The sequence below is a fragment of the Chiloscyllium punctatum genome, chromosome 1 (genome assembly GCF_047496795.1).
Source record: "Chiloscyllium punctatum isolate Juve2018m chromosome 1, sChiPun1.3, whole genome shotgun sequence".
In the NCBI taxonomy this organism is placed as follows: Eukaryota; Metazoa; Chordata; class Chondrichthyes; order Orectolobiformes; family Hemiscylliidae; genus Chiloscyllium; species Chiloscyllium punctatum.
In genome coordinates, this window is record NC_092739.1 from 87,041,697 (window position 1) to 87,063,953 (window position 22,257).

The 22,257-nt window shown below is 40.9% G+C and overlaps 1 protein-coding gene across 3 annotated transcripts in view; it reads right to left on the minus strand.

Moving 5' to 3' along the window:
• Positions 1 to 22,257, minus strand: part of frg1 (FSHD region gene 1) — a 43,087-nt gene that overhangs the window by 15,317 nt on the left and 5,513 nt on the right. For 2 of the 3 annotated variants that reach the window (XM_072570394.1, XM_072570386.1), the window contains exons 2-5: positions 20,828 to 20,895; positions 12,114 to 12,236; positions 9,577 to 9,637; positions 3,824 to 3,938 (exon numbers count right to left, since the gene is read on the minus strand). In XM_072570394.1, the coding sequence (XP_072426495.1) occupies positions 3,824 to 3,938; positions 9,577 to 9,637; positions 12,114 to 12,236; positions 20,828 to 20,895 (367 nt within the window). The remainder of the gene's footprint in view (positions 1 to 3,823; positions 3,939 to 9,576; positions 9,638 to 12,113; positions 12,237 to 20,827; positions 20,896 to 22,257) is intronic. The other variant, XM_072570376.1, reaches the window with a different exon arrangement.

The window sequence follows — 22,257 nt, forward strand, 5'->3', positions numbered from 1 at the left end:
AATTGAGTCCATCATACATAGCCAACTCTTTGTGGAACTATTAGTTAATTCAACTCGCCTACTTTTTCTTCATGGGTCTTTCTTTCTTTCCCTTCAAACATTTAGCCATTACACTGGTGAAACTGACTACTAAATCTGCTTCAGGCAGTGCATTATAGATCAGAGCAATTTACCATGTAAGAAAAGTTACCAGCTCACGTCAATCACCTGAAATTCATTCCCCCAGCTACTGGCCCCTTAGCCACAATAACAACTTACATTTATATGGTACCTCTAACATAATAAAATGTTTCAAGGTACTTCATGGAGTGTTATTTTTGACACTGAAGTATGTAAGAAAATATTACGACAGCTTATAGGTTGTTAAAAACGTTCTGGTTTCGAAGGGATTGAAAGGAAGAAAAACAGGGAATGAACTCCAGAACTAAGGGGTTCGGCAGTTTAAGTGGTGGGAATGATTAAAATCAAAGATATGCAAGAGGCCTAAATTGAAGGACTGCAGATATTCTAGGGGTTTCATAGATGGAGAATAGTGAGGCCTGGAAAGAATTGAAAACAAAGATAATAAATTTAAAAATTGAGGCATTGCTTAATTGGGAACCAGTAGAGATTGAAAAGTACAGCAGTGCTAGGTGAACAAGATTTATTGCCAGTTAATACAGAGGCAGCAGACATTTGAATCAGCTTACATAGATGGACGATAGCAGAGTGGCTAAGAATGAATTGAGATAGTCCAAAGTAACACAGACAGGAATGGGGTTTCAGCAACAGATCAGACAGAACAAACTCTGATGACATTATGGAGCTGGAAATGAGAAGATTTTGTGATAGCACGGACACGTAGCTGAAGCTCACTTGGTGTCAAATACCAAAAATGTGGTTCAGCCTCAAGGGATACAGTTGTTGGCTAGGGAATCAAGTTTGCCAAAATTCAAGGTTGGAGAAAGTTTCTGTTCATATAGTGTAGAATGTCAGATAAGCTATATGGAAACAATTTCTCCATAATTACTTAAACCAAACAGTGCATGATTTATACCACTTTTATCAAAATTCTCTGCTCGAAAGAGAACAATGACAGTTTCTCCAGTCTTCCACATAATTGACATCTCTCTTCCCTGCTTACCACTCCAGTAAACGTTTTCCTAAAACAAAGTACCAGCTGAGGCCCAACTGGTGTTTTGTATTTGCTTTCCTGATTGCCCAGAGGGCAGCTAAGACTCAATCACAAGGGCCACAGGAGTAAGAACGGCAGTTTCATTCCCCAGAGGACATTAGTGAACTGGATGAGTATTTCTGATAATTTACAAGTTTCATTGTCATCATTATACTCTTAACTCCAAATTTTAAAAATTGAATTCAAATTCCACCGTCTGCCATGACGGAATTCATCCCGGTTCCCCAGAACATTACCTGGGTCTCTGGATTAATAGTCTCACAATATTACCACTAAGCCATCGCCTCTCCAACTAGCGGAGAGTTTTCCACCAAATTCCCATTGACGTCAGTTTTGCTAGTGCTTTGTGACATCACTTTCAGCCAAATGCTGCCGTGATGTCAAGGGCAGCCATCCTCACTTCCCTTCGTGAGTTCAGTTTTTTTAAATTTATATTTGGAAGCTTCTTTCTATTTGGAAGAAGGGAATGAGGAAGCAGAATATTTGACTGTGGAAGAATACTGACAAAATATCATGCATCATAGGCACGTACAGCACGGAAACAGACCCTTCGGTCCAACTTGTTCAGGCCGACTAGATATCCCAAGTTAATATAGTCATATTTGCCAGCACCTGGTCCATATCCCTCTAAACCCTTCCTATTCATATATTCATCCAGATGCCTTTTAAATGTTGTATTATATCAGCCTCCATCACGTCCTCTGGCAGCTCATTTCATACATGCATCACCCTCTGTGTGAAAAAGTTGCCCTTCAGGTCCCTTTTAAATCTTTCCCGTCTCACATTAAACCTATGCCTTTAGTTTTGGGTGAGGTAAAAACAATGACTGCAGATGCTGGAAACCAGATTCTGGATTAGTGGTGCTGGAAGAGCACAGCAGTTCAGGCAGCATCCAAATAGCTTCAAAATCGACGTTTCGGGCAAAAGCCCTTCATCATGAATAAAGGCAGTGAGCCTGAAGCGTGGAGAGATAAGCTAGAGGAGGGTGGGGGTGGGGAGAGAGCAGCATAGAGTCAGCGCAGAGGAAATGACCTGGGAGTTGCAGTGGGAGAGGGATTCCCTGAGATTCTTGTAGAGAGAGGAGGAAAACTTCTTCAAGGCAGGCATCCTTGCAAGAGGATTCGCAGTAGGGTTAAAATCAACGAGGTAAAAACAATGACTGCAGATGCTGGAAACCAGATTCTGGATTAGTGGTGCTGGAAGAGCACAGCAGTTCGGGCTCCCATTCCCAGAGGAAAACATCTTGGCTATTCACCTTATCCATGCCGCTCATGATTTTCTAAATCTCTATAACGTCATCCCTCAGCCTCCAACGCTCCAGCGAAAATAACCCCAGCCTATTCAGCCTTCCTTTAGCTCAAATGCTCCAACTCTGGCAATATTCTTGTCGATGGTGGACAGGCTTTGGGGAGGCAGGTGGTGAGTTACTCACTGTAGGATTCCCAGCCTTTGATCTGCTTTTGTCACCACTGTGTTTATGTGGCGAGTACAGTTGAGCTTCTGGCCAACGGTAACTGCCAGGATGTTGATAGTAGGGGATTCAGTCATGGTAACACCATTGAATATCAAGGAGTGGGTGGTTAGATTGTCTCCTATTGGAGATAGAGCCAGGAGCAATCAGGTGGGACTAGTTCAGTTTAGGATTGTGGTTGGCATGGACTGGTTGGACTTAAGGGTCTGCTTCCGTGCTGTATGGTTCTTTGGTTATTGCTGGCCATTTGTGTGGAGTGAATATTACACTTGTCAGCCCAAGGTGGCTATTGTCCAGATCTTGTTGCATTCGAACACGGACTGCTTCAGTGCCTGAGGAGTGTTGTCGAACATCGCCAATTGTGACCTTGTGATCGAAAGTCACTGATGAACAGCTGCAGATGGTTGGGCCTAGGACACTACCCTGAGGAACTCCTGCAGAGATGTCCTGGAGCTGAGATGACTGACCTCCAACAATCACCACCATCTTCCTACATGTCCAGTATGACTCCAACCAGCGGAGAGTTTGCCCCCTGATACCCACTGATTCGCGTTTTGCTAGGGCTCCTTGATGCCACACTCAGTTGATTGTAGCCTTGATATCAAGGGCTATTATTACTCTCATGTGCGGCATGGAATTCAGCTCTTTTGTCCGTGTTTGAAGCAATGAGGTAATGAGGTCAGGAGCTGAGTGGCCCTGGTAGAACCCAAACTGGGTGTCACTGATCAGGTTATTGTTGAGCGGGTGCTGCTTGATAGCACTGTTATGTTACCTATTCATCTTCGCAAAGTTAACATTAGCAGCGGTAGTTCCCAACTATAATGCAGCTTGCATACACAGACACAGCCATGTATACACATATGCACATGTATACACACACACAAATCACCAGATAAACGTGTTAAGACTTACAATGTGTCCTTCAGGATGATGGAATACACTATGCATTGATAATACTTTATGAATAACCCCATTGGCTCATGTTTCCTGAATGATGGGCTGTGACACCAAAATAAGACGAGGCTTTTTGGAGAACGGTGAGGACAGTGTGTAGCTGGTCTCTTGCCCTCTGAGTCCTAATTCAAACTGGACAAGGAGCTACATCAGGAGAAATCCATATTACTGGTACTCAGCGAGACTATTCCCAGATTGCTCGACAGTTTCCAAAAGCAACTTACATCTTGAAAAATTGGCTCCCACTGTTCTCTTGATCCGATTGCATCTGAACGTCCAGTAACAACACCATCAGAATTTATGCCCATATATTTGCCATAGCCAGACTTCAGCGCTATTCTATAGGAAATAACAAAGGATAATGAAAATATATCCTGCATTATTGCATATTTTAGACATTATTTTAATTCATACAGTTATGTAAAATGTTTTATATAAACGTGTGTTAATCAGTGGCATCCTGCCAAACTATAAGTATATAATTGTCTGATTACCAACTGCCAAGCTGTTTTTTTTGATACAGAGGAACCTCAATTATCTGGCATTTGATTAACTGAATTTTGGACGATCCGAAGAAGATTGCAAAGTCGTGATGTGTGACTAACTACGTTATCCGGCATTGATTATCGGCATTTGATTAACCAAACTAAATACTCGCCATCCGTGTCCTTTGGATAATCAAGGTTCCTCTGCATTGCTTTCAATGCAATATAGTAGATCATAGTAACAATGCTTTTATTCCTGGGCTGCATAATATATTTATGTTCTTATGTTTCCTAACAGAAATTATAAATCAGACAGTCTCCAATTTGTTAGAAATTTTGATTCAAAACAGTATCTATGCAAAACAGTATCTATGCACACCACAGAACAATCTATGATACTCCTGAACTGGAGGGGCACCAATATCCTGGGTGAGAGGTTTCTTAGAACTCTTTGGGTGGATTTAAACTGGATTGGCAGGGGAGTGGGAACCAGAGCTACAGATCAGATGATGGATTAGGTAGTGAATAGCCAGATAAAGTGTGCAGAGAGTCTGAGAGGAGGAATAGATAGTTGACAGTCCAAAGGTGCAGTTAGCATGATGGGTTGAAGTATGTCTATTTCAACACAAGATTATCAGGAATAAGGGTAACAAACTTAGAGAATGGATCAGTACTTGGAACTATGATGTTGTGGCCATTATGGAGACTTGGATATCACAGAGGCAGGAATCATTGTTGGATGTTCCAGGGTTTAGATGTTTCAAAAGGAATAGAAGGGGTGGTAAAAAAGATGGAGGAGTGGCATTGCTAATCAGGGATAGTTTCATAGCTGCAGAAAGGGAGGTAATTGAAGAGAGTTTGTCTGTACAGTCAGTATGGGTGGAAGTCAGAAACAGGAAAGGAGCAGTCACTTTATTGGGAGTTTTCTACAGAACCCTTAATAGTAACAGATCACTGAGGTGCAGATTGGGAGGCAGATTTTGGAAAGGTGCAGAAATCACAGGGTTGTTGTCATGGGTGACTTTAACTTCCCTAATATTGATTGGAATCTCCATAATTCAAATAGTTTGGATGGAGCAGTTTTTGTCAGGTGTGTCCAGGAAGGGTTCCTCACTCAATATGCAGACTAGAGGGGAGGCCATATTAGATTTGGTGCTTGGCAATGAACCTTGCCAGGTGTCCGATCTCTTGGTGGGAATGCATTTCATAGTGATCATAACTCCCTGACCTTTACAGTACTCATGGAGTGGGATAGGAGCAGATGGTATGGCAAAGTACTTAATTGGAGGAGGGGGAATTACAATGCGATTAGGCAGGAACTGAGGTGCCTAAATTGGGAACAGATATTCTCAGGAAAATGCACAACAGAAATGTGGAGGTTGTTCAGGGAGCACTTGTTGATAGTGCTGGACAGGTTTGTCCCACGGAGGCATGGAAGGGATGGTAGGGTGAAAGAACCATGGGTGACAAAAGATGTGGAACATCTAGTCAAGAGGAAGAAGGAAGCTTACTTAAGGTTGAGGAAGCAAGAATCGGACAGGACTGTCGAGAGTTACACGTTAACCAGGAAGGAACTGAAGAATGGATTCAGGAGAGCTAGAAGGAGCATGAAAAAGCCTTAGCAGGTTTCCTTTAAGCAGCCTTAAAGGAAAATCCTAAGGTGCTCTACACTTATGTGAGGAACAAGAGGATGGCCAGGGTGAGGGTAGGGCCAATCAGGGATAGTGGAGGGAACTTGTCCCTGGAGTTGGAAGAGGTAGGGGAGGTCATTAATGAATACTTTGCTTCAGTATTCACTACTGAGAAGGTCCTTGACGTTTGTGAGGCAGCGTGAAACAGACTGATGTTAAGGAGGAGGATGTGCTGAAAATTTTGAAAAACATAAGGATAGATAAATTGCCTGGGCCAGACGGGATATACGCAAGGTTATTACAGGAAGCGAAGGAAGAGATTGCTGCGCCTTTGGTGATGATCTTTGCATCCTCATTGTCCACTGGAGTAGTGCCAGACGATTGGAGGGTGGCAGATGTTGTTCCCTTGGTTCAGAAAAGGGAGTAGAAATAACCCTGAGAACTACACACCAATCAGTCTTACGTCTGCAGTGGGCAAATTAATGGAGAGGATTCTGAGAGACAGGATTTATGATTACTTGGAAAACCACAGTTTGGTTAGCAATAGTCATCATGGCTTTGTGAGGGGCAGGTCCTGCTTCACAAATCTTATTGAGTTCTTTGAGGATGTGAATAAAAACATTGATGAAGGTAGAGCAGTGGATATGGTGTACCTGGATTTTAGCAAGGTATTTGATAAGGTTCCACATGGTAGGCTCACTCAGAAAGTAAGGAGGCATGGGATATAGAGAAACCTGGCCATCTGGATACAGAACTGACTAGCCCATAGAAAACAGACAGTGATAATAGATGGAATGTATTCAGCCTGGAGCTCAGTGACCAGTTGTGTTCCACAGGGATTGGTTCTAGGATGTCTGCTCTTAGTGACTTTTATAAATAACTTGGATGAGGAAGTGGAAGAGTGGGTGAGTAAGTTTTCCGACGAGACAAAGATTGATGGAGTGGTGGATAGTGTGGAGGGCTGTTGTAGGTTGCAGTGGACATTGACAGGATGCAGAACTGGGCTGAGAAGTGGCAGATGGAGTTCAACTTGGAAGTGCAAAGTGATTCATTTTGGAAGGTTGAATTTGAATGCAGTCTACAGGATTAAAGGCAGGATTCTTGACAATGTGGAAGAACAGAGGAATCTTGGGGTCCATGTCCATAGATACCTCAAATTTGCCACCCAAGTTGACAGGGTTGTTAAGAAGATGTTGGCTTTCATCGGCTGGGAGATTGAGTTTACAAGCTGCGAGATTATGCTGCAGCTCTACAGAGTTCTGGTCAGACCACACTTGGAGTATCGTGTTCTGTTCTGGTCACCTTATTATAGGAAGGATGCGGGAGCTTTAGAGAGGGTGCAGAGGAGATTTACCAGAATGCTGCCTGAACTGGAGGGAGTCTTATGAAGAAAGGCAAAGGAAGCCATGATGAAAGGACACGGCACGGCGGTACGGTGGTTAGTGCTGCTGCCTCACAGCGCCAGAGACCCGGGTTCAATTCCTGCCTCAGGCGACTCTCTGTGTGGAGTTTGCACATTCTCCCCGTGTCTGCGTGGGTTTCCTCCGGGTGCTCCGGTTTCCTCCCACAATCCAAAAATGTGCAGGTTAGGTGAATTGACCATGCTAAATTGTCCGTAGTGTTAGGTGAAGGGGTAAATGTAGGAGTATGGGTCTGGGTGGTATACGCTTCGGCGGGTCGGTGTGGACTTGTTGGGCCGAAGGGCCTGTTTCCACACTGTAAGTAATCTAATCTAATCTAATAAAGGCCTAGATGGAGTGGATAGCCAGAGACTTTTTTCCAAGGCAGAAATGGTTATCATGAGGCAGCACAATTTTAAGGTGGTTGGAGGAAAGGTTTAAGGGAGATTTCAGAGGTCGGTGGTAGATGCGTGGAATGCACTGCCAGCAATGGTAATACAGTCAGATACATTAAGGACAGTTAAGGGACTCTTGGATATGCATATGCAAGATACTGCAATGAAGGGTACGTGGGTTAGTTTGATCTTACAGTGGGATAAAAGGTCAGCACAACATAGAGGGCCAAAAGGCCTGTACTGTGCTGTAATGTTTCATGTTCTTTGCATTTATAAAGTAATACAAAGGGATCGATTGTTGATAACCATGGGACTTATCAGATTGTTCCGATCACATTTTTGTCAGACACATATGTAAGGTACACTGGAATATCGGCATTATAGAAATCCAATTTGTTGATACATAGCATGCAACAGTTGTAAATGAGGCAAATACATGGAATAATAGAATGCAAATCAGTGATAAAGAGTTGATAAGTTCCTTCCCTACTGGAGTATTGCACATGGCTCTTGCTGTCCTGCTTCATGAAAGAGTATCATGGAATTGGAAATGGTCATAATAAAGTGCAGTCTATGTGAAAGAGCTTAAAAAAGGCATGACAGAAATTCCTCAGGACATCGATCAAATATGAGAAATATTTACCATAGCACAGAGAATTACTTTTTGTCGTGGGGGGAGGGGGTGGTTGTTAAAGCAAGGGATGAAACCCTGAAGTGATGATCAGTCAACAGTTCAAAGTTGAGAGAGGATGGGAAATGTATAGAACAGACTGGCCAATGGGTAATCTAGATTGATGACCTCAGTAATTATAAGGTGAAACAGTACTGAATTTGATAAATGAAAACAAGTGGGCGATGTAGGGAGTGCAGTCCATTCTTGCTCTGCACTTCCGAACCAAGCATATGGATCAAAATAATTTTCACTAATACTGAACCTTCCCATCTTCATGTGGCCATCTGTATTTAATACTCTGAGAATTGCACAATGAGGATACTCAAATTTTTTTTTAATAAACTGATGCAACTTACCTATAATTACCTAGATTTCCATAATAGTTCATTCAAATATAAATACATCACAAATATCTACTCTTTTTACTGTACATATCTAAATATATACACACACATAAAGCCACATTGCTGTGAATGTAATAAATTTTAGTTTGTGAGTATGAGCACAAGTTGTACTTTTACAGTGCCTTATAATTATGTATACTTTTCACATTTGTGGACCAGGATAGAGAAGTACTCCCATCCTATCTAGGTCCACACAATCTTTTTAATACCAGTAGTCATGATTTATGAATTTCTGAAATGGTATCAGCATCCAAGACCTAATCCATCAGATTCACTTCGACCCTAATATCAAACAAAAGTCCACAAAAAAAACTCTAGGCTGCAGAAGATAAAGCAAAGGAGAGCAGATGGAGTCAGTTGTATTACTTTCAGTTTGGATATGATTTTAATATTGCTGCTACATTTTCCCAGGGTCTCTGGACATATCTGTGCAAGAACAAACACGAAGGTACGCTTGTATTTATACTCAAATCAATAGGAAAGTAATGCATTAAGAAGGACATGAAAACACTGAACAAAGACCAATTTACATTTTGTAATTCAAACAACATTAGTAAAAATACATTATAAATTACTACTTCCTTCATCGATAAATTAAATAAGAACATACTTCAGGATTGCAAAATAGAGGCACTATTGAGCTGAAATCCAAAAGTTCTTGACACCACATTTTGGATTAATTTCCTTTGCCTTATATTTTTCAAATGCGATTTCTGCTAGGCTAGCATCATTTTGCTTGTAAAATACCAAGAGGAACTTATTTGATGACAATCAGACTTCAATGCACCTACTAGCACAGAGTAGTTTTGTATATATATTTCAGCAAGGGATTGATTGAACTAATACAACTAGTTGAGTTTGTTTAATGAATTAGTTTTCATTCCTAATCATTTCTTGGTTAGCTGCCCACATTTGTTCCATCAATGATTAAATGAGGTGAATAGATTTCCTGTCTTCAAACAGAAAAAAATGCAACTGGTATTGCTCACCTGGTTTCAGATAATTTGATCGCTGTTAACTGCTCTGGGGGATGAGGGCTTTCATTATCCTCTGTGGAAGTGCAAAAATATGAAAGTAGATTGTATGTTATAATGAGAAAGACAATTGTTCATTTTTATCATGTAGCAAATATTGGTATAGTTAGTGACATAGCTAAATTTGTTTGTTTATTTTAATTACTTAATATTCACACATGTCATGACATACATCTGGGATAGATAGGGATTGAACCTGGATCTCCTGGCTCAGAGGTAAGAGTTTACTCATTATAAAAAATATGAATATCCAGATTTCAGGTGGAATCTTTCACATCCTTAAAACACCCCAAACCACTCAACATCAGACTTTTACTTTTGTAGTACAGTACACTGCACTATGCTGTTGAATTGTGTCTAAATTAAGCATTCAGACCCTGGAGTGTGGCTTGAACATAAAACTTTCTGAGAGGGAGTGCTCCATTAAGCCAAGCTAATACACACTACACACTGAATAAGTACAGTTTAAATGCATTGATCAATATAATCCTGTAAACCAGTTGAGAATTTTTTTCAAGACACTCAATTATCTAAAGATTAGAGTCATAGATAGAGTCATAGAGATGCACATCATGGAAACAGACCCTTCGGTCAAACCCGTCTGTGCTGACCAGATATCCCAATCTAATCTAGTCCCATCTGCCAGCATCCGGCCCATATCCCTCCAAACCCTTTCTATTCATATACCCATCCAAATGCCTCTTAAATGTTGCAATTTAACCAGGCTCCACCACTTCCTCTGGCAGCTCATTCCATACATGTACCACCCTCTGTGTGAAAACGTTGCCCCTTAGGTCTCTTTTATATCTTTCCCCTCTCACCCTAAACCTATGCCCTCTAGTTCTGGACTCCTTGACCACAGGGAAAAGACTTTGTCTATTTACCCTATCCATGCCCTTCATAATTTTGTAAACCTCTATAAGGTCACCCCTCAGCCTCCGATGCTCCAGGGAAAGCAACCCCAGCCTGTTCATCCTCTCCCTATAGTTCAACTCCTCCAACCCTGGCAACACCTTTGTAAATCTTTTCTGAACCCTTTCAAGTTTTACAACATGTTTCCGATATGAAGGAGACCAGAATTGCACACAATATTCCAACAGTGGCCTAACCAATGTCCTGTACAGCCGCAACATGACCTCCCAACTCCTGTACTCAATACTCTGACCAATAAAAGAAAGCATACCAAATGCCACCTTCATTATCCTATCTACCTGTGATTCTACTTTCAAGGGAGCTATGAACCTGCACTCCAAGGTCTGTTTGTTCAGCAACACTCCCTAGGACCTTACCATTAAGTGTAGAAGTCCTGCTAAGATTTGCTTTCCCAAAACGCAGCACCTCGCATTTATCTGAATTAAACTCCATCTGCCACTTCTCAGCCCACTGCACCATCTGGGCAAGATCCTGTTATAATCTGAGGTAACGCTCTTTGCTGTCCACTACACCTCCAATTTTGGTGTCATCTGCAAACCTACTAACTGTACTTCTTATGCTCGCATCCAAATAATGACAAAACGTAGAGGACCCAGCACAGATCCTTGTGGCACTCCCCTGGTCACAGGTCTCCAGTCTGAAAAACACTCTCCACCACCAGCCTCTGACTTCTACCTTTGAGCCAGTTCTGTATCCAAATGGTTAGTTCTCCCTGTATTCCATGGGATCTAACTTTGCTAATCAGTCTCCCATGGGGAATCTTGTCGAACGCCTTACTGAAATCCATATGGATCACATCTACTGCTCTGCCCTCATCAATCCTCTTTATTACTTCTTCTTCTTTTGGACACAATCTCATGTATATAAGATATCAGAGTATGAACAATGGATCAGGCTATGGACAATTGCATTTCTGTTCCTCATTCCACTGCACCAATTAAAAACTGTGCGATTCTGGAGGCAGAGGAAAATCTTCAATCTACTATGCAAATTCAGACAACTAAGTTCAAAGCAGCACCAAGGCAAGATTGAGTTATTATTTGCTAATTTGTTGACCACATTTGGTATATACTGCAGAAAAATGGAGCAGTCAAAAAGTACATTTTAAATCTATTGCTTCGGTATAAATCCAACACTGTGGATTGGCTGTGCGGAAAAGATGAAAATCTAATGATCTGTGCAACATTAGTTTTATATTCAGCATTGCAAATTGAAAATGTACTCCTGAATATCTTTTAAAATGTCAATCGCAAGTACAAATATAGATAGAATTATACAACCCTATCGAGCTACAATTACTTTTGCTCATTCTTCGTGGCAGTTTTGTTCTTTAATGGAATAATAACTACAACTGTAGGTACTATCAGAATGCTTTACAAATAAGAAAAGTAATCAGATCAATGAGAGTTTCAGCAAATGAACACAAGGATATGTTATTTTTAAACTAATTCTGTAAATCACAAATATTGAATTTCCAGTTTCTAAAATCATAAAACGTCAATTAGATTTGCGGGAAAAGATTAACTCAGAGTAAGGCACTTCAAATTGAGAATACAGACCTTTATGCGGTGCTCCGAGAGTAAATAGACCATTATCGAGAGCACAGATGTAGGTGCCTGTTCCCATCTCTATTGCCACAGTGCCTGTAATTTCTCCAAAATTCCGGACTGCCCACCATCCTCCTAAAATATTTTAAGAAATCTGATGAGGCTCAGAATATGTTATTAGTTGTAAACTTAGATTCTAAAGGGGAGTCAACAGAGATTTGGCTTTCTGTTCCGTGAAAGTCTGTTTTGTTTCCTAAAAAAAATCAAAATAATGTTGAAATGGTGAGCTAACAACAGCATTTCCATGAAATCATGTGATTTTAGTTAAGCAACTTTCAAGCCTCTTGTCTCTGCAGATAATTGCTAAGATATTTGTAGACTTGAGTTTTACGTCCAGCAGACACACCCATAGTGTTAGATATATTACTCAAAAGTGCTGCTAGTTTAGGAATTCCTGATGAAGGGGTCCTGCCCGATTTTCCTGCTCCTCTGATGATGCCTGACCTGCCGTGCTTTTCCAGCACCATTCTAACCCTGACTCTAATCTCCAGCATCTGCAGCCCTCACTTTTGCCTAGTCTCCAAATTCAGAAGGCAGAAAGGGAGAAATTCTGAGTATCTTAGAAGAAAACTCCAGAAGCAGAAGATTGTGGAAATGTCAGATAGAAAGACACCCTCTAGAAAGTTTTGAAGACAAGAGCATTAAAGAAGCCAAGTTCAGTACTTTTGTGGAAATGCCAGTGTCGGACTGGAGTGGACAAAGTCAGAAGTCACATGAAACCAGATTATAGTCCAATAGGTTTATTTGAAATCATAAGCTTTTAGAGTGCTGCTTCTTTGTCATGTGAAGTGAGCTGAACTGAGTTGAGTTAGAAACTTGATTAAAGGTTTCAGGGAAGAAGTAATAATTGAACAAAACATTGAGTGAATGCACAGAACTTTGCCAAAAAGGAAACCAATCATAGCTGCATCAGCCAAATTAGAAGCTTTAGTGTTGAGATAAAGGTTAAATCTTTCATTCTGATCTTAGACTAACAGCCTGATATAAAATTATTCAGTAAACAAAAAGAGAAAATAACACATGATTTATCAAGCCAAAAATCACTCTGGGACTTGACTTGTCTGGTATTATTATCAGCTCATATCATAACAACAGACATGTTTCAAAATAAAATCAGCAATAAATGGAAAGAACTTGAATTTGCTTAGTGCCTTGAATGACTTCATGACAACCAAAGTATTTCACAGGCAATAATGAATTGGATCAGTAGCCACTTCTGTTCTCATTGAAAATATAGCAGCCAATTCATACATTGAAAGGTTGCTCAAAAAAGCAAATGAGGTTAAATGCCAGTTTATCTGTCATGGTGAAGTTGGGTTGAGGGAGAACATTGCTCTCTTTGAAAAGCACCATGGGATCTGCTAGATCTACTTGAATGAACAGATAATACCTTGATTTAATAATGCACCAAAAATAATATACCTGTGCAACATCCTCTCAGTCTTTCACTGAAGTGTCAGTGTGGAAAATATGCTCAAGTCTTTCTCTCAAGCTTGAATCGACAATATTTTGACCCTGAGATAAGTATGCTGTCAGATGAATCAAACTGATAACCTATTCAGAATAGGATCTTGGAAAAGCAAGTTGAGACAAACTTGAAGTTCAACCCACAAGAGGGTGAAAGATTTCGCATTAAAAAGTTCAATTGAACTTAAATGTGTTAGCTGTATAACTTATGTGCAATCAGAATTTATTTCATTATTCCTTACTCCATTTGAATTGAAGATGTATGGAGTCAGCTATCTTTCCACATATGGAGTCAGCTATTACGAGGGGGCATAGCTTTAAATTAAGGGGTGGTAGGTATAGGACAGATGTTAGGGGTAGATTCTTTACTCAGCGAGTCGTGAGTTCATGCCAGTAGCAGTGGTGGACTCTCCCTCTTTATGGGCATTTAAACGGGCATTGGATAGGCATATGGAGGATAGTGGGCTAGTGTAGGTTAGGTGGGCTTGGATGGGCGCAACATCGAGGGCCAAAGGGCCTGTACTGCGCTGTATTTTTCTATGTTCTATGAATTCAATTTTAAAAATGCTGAGCTTCGTGGCTTTATAAAAATGCTCTCAATTCTGACTCATTGTAGGATAATAAAGGGCTCAGTGAAGTACATTTCACACCATTCTGGGAAAGAGCAAGCACAGATTAAAAATTAGTTGGTAAAAATGAGAAGAAGTCAGCACTAGAAAAAGACAATGCCTAAGGAAGGAAGAGTCGGGGAGGTAGGGAAATTAGTATTGTTTATCAGTGAGAGCAGAGGTACTAACAACTACAACTTGGTAAATGAGCCTGAATAGTATCACAGAGGTCCAAGTCCAAACTGTGATTCAAACAAAGTATTCAAAAAATAAATGGCATTTCCACTTCCTAGAAAAGGCATAGTTTTGTAGACTTGAGGGGTTGAGTAGCCTACTTCTGTTTCTATGTTCTGTGCAAATATAACATTCTCATTATTGAATAGCCAAAATCTGGCAAATATTGTGGGAGTTCCCTTCCTACATCTACTTGCACTTTTATTACCCAATTACATGATTTTAGATAACTCTTCTTGTAAATTATAAAGTTTTGTCATGATCACTTTTTCCTTGAGATGTTTCCAAGTAGGGTTAGTTTAATTTTGTTAACTAAATCTGTTAAACTAACACTCTCATTGTAAAATAATGGATCCAAAATAACCTGTACACTAGTTGGTTATTCAATGTACTGATCTGGAAAACTCCCCTTGAATGCGTTCCATGAATATCTCATCCACACTGCAGAACTTGGTTTGCTCATTCTACGTGAATATTAAAGTCCTTGGTGACCAAAGCTCCCTTTATGCAGCTTAAAACTGAAAGCTCCTGTACAAAGTGTACAAAAGTTTGCTGTGTTCAATATTGCATGGATATGGCCGTGCTAAAAGGTGCTGAGCACTTAGAGAAATTTTAAAAGAAAATACAGGATATGTTATAAGTGATAATTATATTATCGTTATCAAATTTCCTGATTCATTCTTTACCTAAATCAATTACAGTAAAGGGGGCAATAAATTACTACCTCTATTGTTTTTTATTCCTTGTTTTTCCTTACCTTTACTCAACTGATTCTAGATTTTGATTTTCACAGCTAAGATTCTTTCTTTATACTATCTTCATATTTTATCCTTTGATGGGTGGATTGCTCTGTGGTGAGATGGCTAGCATGTGATTCATATTTATGGGCACAGCATGACTTTGATTCTCTTTCTGACTGAGGTAGACTTGGGACACCCTTGTTGTCCTGCCCTAGACAATAACAAACCACAACTGACAAAACTGCCATGAAATCATCAGACCAAGGATCTGTCTTTGGGCAGAGCAAACAGGAAAAACTTGGAACTGCCTTCTTGTCCTGCCCCTGGATTGGAAGACAATAACAAATCAACATTGGCAAAAAATTTCATGAGATCAACAGGCAATGAATGAAGGATCTGCCTTTGGGCAGAGCCCCACAGGAATGAATAAGTGTTATCTGTTATCCTACAGTTAACTATAGCACTCCTCCTTTTCTTTTTTAACTGAAAGTTAAGTTTCCAGGCAAGTTTATTTCCAAACTTTGGTTATCCTGTAACCATTTGTTCCGAATGGCTGTTAGATCTTATCCCTTTACTGGTGTTATTGATTCATATAATTTCTTGAGATACATTCAGAACTTCTTTTAGTTTTAACTTTTTTCTATTTTGCTGATTGATTTATTGTGGTCACATGTACCAAGATACAGTGAAAAATGTTGTTTTACGTGCTCTGCAGGGAGATTGTAGAACCCCTACCGTGTGGAAGCAGGCCATTTGGCCCATTTAGATTAGATTACTTACAGTGTGGAAACAGGCCCTTCGGCCCAACAAGTACACACTGACCCGCTGAAGCACAACCCACCCAGACCCATACCCCTATGTTTACACCTTCACCTAACACTATGGGCAATTTAGCGTGGCCAATCCACCTAACCCGCACATTTTTGGATTGTGGGAGGAAACCGGAGCACCCAGAGGAAACCCACACAGTCACGGGGAGAATGTGCAAACTCCACACAGAGAGTCGCCTGAGGCGGGAATTTAGTCCACAATGACCTTCCAAAGAGCATTCCAGCCACATCCACTCCTACCATATCCCTCAAACCCTGCATTCCCCATTGTTATTTCACCTAGCCTGCACATCCCTGGACACAGTGGGTAATTTAGCATGGCCAACCCCACCTAACCTAAATGTCTTTGGACTGTGGGAGGAAACCAGAACACCCGGAGGAAATCCACACAGACATGGGAAGAATGTGAAAAACCCACAGACATAGTCACCCAAGGGTGAAACTGAAACCAGTCCCTGGCACTGTGAGGCAGCAGTGCAAACCACTGAGACACCACGCCACCCTAAATCATTCCATACAAAGTGCATCAGGGTAGCAGACCAGAGTGCAGAATATAATATTACACCACAGAGAAGGTGCAGAGAAAGAGGTCAACATTAACATTAGAGAGGTCCGTTCAAAAGTCAGATAACAGCGGGGAAGAAGCTGTTTCTGAATACGGTCATACATGTATTCAAGCTTTTACATTCTCTGCCTGATGGAAGAGGGTGGAAGCGGGTATAACTAGGGTGGGAGTGGTCACTGATTATGTTGCTTGTTTTTCTGAGGCAACAGCAAGTATAGATGGAGTCAATGGATGGAAGGCTGGTTTGCATGATGCACTGTGCTGTTTTCATGACTCTCTCTAGTTCTTGTGGTCTTGGGAAGAGCAGTTACCTCACCATGCTGTAATTCAACCAAATAGGATGCTTTCTATGGTGCATCTATAAAAATTGTTAAGGGTCCTTGTAGACATTCTGAATTTCCTTAGCCTAAGGAAACAGATATTTTTATGCTTTTTTGACCATCTCATTGGTGTGATTGGATTAGGACAGACTGTTGGTGATAATCACACCTAGGAACTTGACGCTCTCAACCATTTTCATCTCAACACCATTGATGCAGATAGGGGGGTGCCCTCCATTCACTTCCTGAAGTCAATGACCAGCTTCTTCATTTTGCTGATGTTGATGGAGAGATTTCTGTCTTTACAATAAGTCGCTAAGCACTCAATCTCTTTCTTGTATTCTGTCTTGTCATTGTTTGAGATTTGACCTACAACAGTGGTGCTGTCAGCATACTTGGAAATGGAGTTGGAGCAGAATTTGGCCACACAGTTGTGAGTGTATAGTAGGGGGCTGAGTGTGCAGCCTTGCGGAGTACCGGTGTTGAGGACTGTGGTGGAGGTGCTTTTGTTACCTATTCTTATTGATTGCAGTCTATGGGTCAGGGGGAACCAAGGACTTGGGATTTAGAGATGAGTTTGTTGAGAATTATGGTGTTTAAGGCAGAACAGTAGTCAGCAACTAGGAGCCTGATGTAAGTATCCCTGTTATCCAGATCTTTCAGGGATGGGTATTGGGCCAGTGAGATGGTGTCTGCTGGGGATCTTTTGCACAAGTAGACCAATTGCAAAGGATCAAGACAATCTGGTAAGCTGGAGTTGATGTGAGTCATGACTAACCTCTTGAAGGACTTCATAATTATGGAAGTCACAGCCACTAGATGGGAGTCATTAAAGCACGGTGCATGATTTGTCTTTCGCATAGCAATGATGGTGGTCATCTTGAAGCAGGTGGGGACTTCAGCTCATATTAAGAAGAGGTGAAAGATGTTTGTGAATACTTCCGCCAGCTGGTCCACACAGGATCTGAATGCATGGCCTGGGACTCCATCTGGACCAGTCGCTTTCCCTGGGTTCACTAAGGCCAATCTAACACTTATGGCAGTGACCTTAGTCAACTTAGTCACTATTGCTTTAATGTCTTTAAATTCCCTGACCCTTCCTAAGCCATACTGTTTTTGAATTATCTCTTCATAAACTCCTTTCGATATCTTTTCATTTGTTTTCAGTGCTAGTGCTGCTGTTATTTGATTCACTAGGATGGTTTCAGTGGTTCCAGCACAGTTCCAGTAGACAAGGTACCTACAAACAACTCCCTATTTCCCCAGTATTGTCCCATGAATTAAAATCTCTGCCTCTAACATCATTCTTTTATTCGCACATTTCATCTTCTAATCTGATGCCTCTATGCTAATTTACACATGACTCAATCAGCAGAGATTACTACCTCAGATTAATTAGTCAGGTTCTGAAATGTAATGTTGGCCCTAGCTGCTCAAAAAGAACTGCATGCCTTATTTAAACAATGTAGTTTGGTTCACATTGGAACAAATCACAAGGGGATCTTTTCCTCATCTCCAAGATGACCTTACCTCTGGCTCTGAGCAGGCAAAAAAATCTTCTGAACCCTCAATTGCGACTGACGGGGACAGTATCTACTCGAACTAAACTGACCCATCCACTAGCACATTCCTTTTCACACCCCAACCACCACTCTGACACTAAATGGTCCCTGGTACAACATTGCTATGGTCATTTTTATTCATCTTGCTGCAGACTTTACCCTCAACAACAGACAGCAAGAATCTCATACCTGTTGGACACAGGCAAAAGCTGAAACTCTCTAGCATTGCATCTTGAGGGATCCTCTTAACTGCCAAATCGAAACACCTTCCATTCTTGGACAGTTCATCAGAGCTGTTATATTTGGTAACTTAAGGAGTGTAAATTATTTCTAATACAAAATATCCAGGAAACTTTTCCCCACTCTGTTGCCTACAATGTCTTAAGCTTCAGTTATATAACACTGATCTGCATTTCTATGAGATATGGCTGCCAGGACTGTGATTCTCTTCAAAGACTCTTCAAAGACAGTTTGACACATTGCATTGGCTTGTCTATTTAGTTGTCACATGTAATAAAAAAGTATAATTTGTCATAACTAATTAAAATCATAGAAATGTACAGCATAGAAACAGACCCTCTGGTTCAACTCCTCCATGCCGACCAGATATCCCAACCCAATCTAGTCCCACCTGCCAGCACCCAGCCCATATCCCTCCAAACCCTTCCTATTCATATAGCCATCCAGATGCCTTTTAGATGTTGCAATTGTACTAGCCTCCACCACTTCCTCTGGCAGCACATTCTGCACACACAACACCCTCTGCGCGAAAACGTTTCCCCTTAGGTCTCTTTTATATCTTTCTCCTCTCACCCTAAACCTATGCCCTCTAGTTCTGGACTCCCCGACCCCAGGGAAAAGACTTTATCTATTTATCCTATCCATGCCCCTCATAATTTTGTAAACCTCTATAAGGTCACCCCTCAGCCTCCGATGCTCCAGGGAAAACAACCCCAGCCTGTTCAGCCTCTCCCTATAGCTCAAATCCTCAACCCTGGCAACATCCTTGTAAATCTTTTATGAACTCTTTCAAGTTTCAAAACACCTTTCTGACAGGAAGGAGGCCAGAATTGCATGCGATATTCCAAAAGTGGCCTAACCAGCTGCAATATGACCTCCCAACTCCTGTATTCAATACTCTGACCAATAAAGGAAAGCATACCAAACGCCTTCTTCACTATCCTATCTACCTGTGACTCCACTTTCAATGAGCTATGAACCTGCACTCCAAGGTCTCTTTGTTCAGCAACACTCTCTAGGACCTTACCATTAAGTGTATAAGTCCTGCTAAGATTTGCTTTCCCAAAATGCTGCACCTCGCATTTGTCTAAATTAAACTCCATCTGCCATTCCTCAGTCCATTGACCCATCTGATCAAGATCCTGTTGTAATCCGAGGTAACCTTCTTCGCTGTCCACTATACCTCAAATTTTGGTGTCATCTGCAAACCTACCAACTACACCTCTTAAGCTCACATCCAAATCATTTATATAAATGATGAAAAGTAGTGGACCCAGCACCGATCCTTGTGGCACTCCACTGGTTGGTTAGTGTACAGAATCACATTAGCAGAGTTTTGTTTTAAAAAAACCATTGACATGACATAATTAAAATTATAGGTAGGTTAAATAAAATGTTAATTTGCAACTTAGAACTGTCACCCCCTTCTTGTGCTGTAATGTCACTTTACTATTTTGCTTTGTGTCACTTCTGGACTCTCAGTCTTCCCACCGTCCCCATAGTCTCTTACCTGCCCTGTCCTCAGATCACTCTCGGCTCTGCTGTGACCTTGTATCATGCTTTCTCTCACTTACGTTGATCTTAGCCTTACCCTTTATTTGTTTCAAGAAAAAAATGAATTCTGATTTACCTTTCGAAATACTTAATTGGAGTAAACTAGTGCATTACAAAATATGAGCAGAAAATCAGCAATGTTTTATCAAACTTCTGTTTATCAAACTTCTGTAATATGCAGTCAAGAGTGTGGTGCTGGAAAAGCACAGCAGGTCAGGCAGCATCTGAGAAGCAGGAGAATTGATGTTTCGGGCATAAGCTCTTCATCAGAACATACCGACCTGCTGTGCTTGTCCAGTACCACACTCTCGATTCTGATCCCCAGCATCTGCAGTCCTCACTTTCTCCTTCTGTAATATGCAATTTTGTGAACAATTTCTAAATTAGCAGGTATTTTCACTGTTGAGGTAGACAGTGCACTGAACCCTAGCCAAGAACCCATTCACAGAGCAGTGCGAAGTTTTCTCAGAGTTAAACCTTGCTGGTGGATAATATACATGAAAACCCAAAAGAGCATGAGGACACTTCGTTACCAGCCTCACTTACCAACGATATCAAGCACCTGTTCCTCCTCCTCTAGTTTTCTTTTCCCTTTCTTTTTCTTTTTCTTCTCACTAAAGAAAAACATATGATTGACTGGAATGCTTAATCCTTATACAGAACCTAAGAGCAATGACATTTGATCTCATAAATTTCAATCGTGCAAATGCAGTGACAAATTAATATCTGACGTGAAAACATTATGATGATTTAAAGTATTGCATAAACTGGACAACATTCAGGTTTGAGTGAAGTGGCTTGTGACAGTTACGCCACACAAGTGTCAGGCAATGACTATGTCCAACAAGAGAGAAACTAATCATTACTCTTTGACACTGAAATGGTGTCATTTAGCAATGGTGATCATTGCTAAATTCCCCACTACCAGCAATCTGAGGGTTATCACTGACCAGAATTGAAGTGGACCAGCTATACAAATACTATGGCTAGCAGAGATTGAAAATTGTCCAACAGGTAACATACCTCCTGATTCTACTTCCTAATGTCAGTGGGGTTCTCCCACATGGTCAGCAGTGGCTTAAGAAGGTGACCATCCCTTTATTAAGTGCAATTACGGTTGGACAACAAATACTATTGACTCTTACTCCCAGTTAAAAAATTAAAAACAATGGGCTGGATTTTCCAAGTTGTAATCAGTCAGATTGCTACACCATTTCTTTTTTATGTTGAGATACAACTCTGCATTTCTAACAGGAGATTCTGCCCAGGGCTCCATCAAAAAATACAGAGCGTCCTCTAAATCTGACAGGATACTCATAATGGAGAATTGTTTGGCGGTGTGAGGACGTGATCAAACTATGCCACATTCTTTACAGGAGTAGTTGCTGTATTCTGTGAATTAAATGTCCAGCATCTTGGGATATCGCTTGTGAAGAGTTATGTCTGTAAGGTGAATGAGAGGTTAGGGGGCGAAGAGAACAGGGTGTCTGTCAGGTGGGAACAGTGTAGAATGCTAGGATACTTTGTATTCACAATAGAAAACAATAATGAGGTCTAGAAATCAGGAAATAGGTACAGGATATTCAGGAGGTGGTGGTAGTGGTAGTCTCAGCAGGCTGGAAAACAGATAAAGCCCAAACTCAGATGAGAAATATCCAAAGCTGCTTGGAGGTAAGGGAGGAGATTGTAAGGGCTCCGACATTTAATGTAGGGATATCAAAGGACTGAAAAATAGTCATAACATTATTCAAAAAGGGTAGTGGGATAAAACTAAAGGCCTGAGAGTTTTACAATGCATGGTAGAATATTACTGGAACAAAATTCCGAGGGACAGAATTAATCTTTACGTGGCATGGCAAGGATAAATCAAGAATAGTCCCCAGACACACACACTCCTACAGACACATACACTCCCTCCCACACACATGCACCCCCTCACAGATTTAAGACACTCTACATTCACATACACACACATA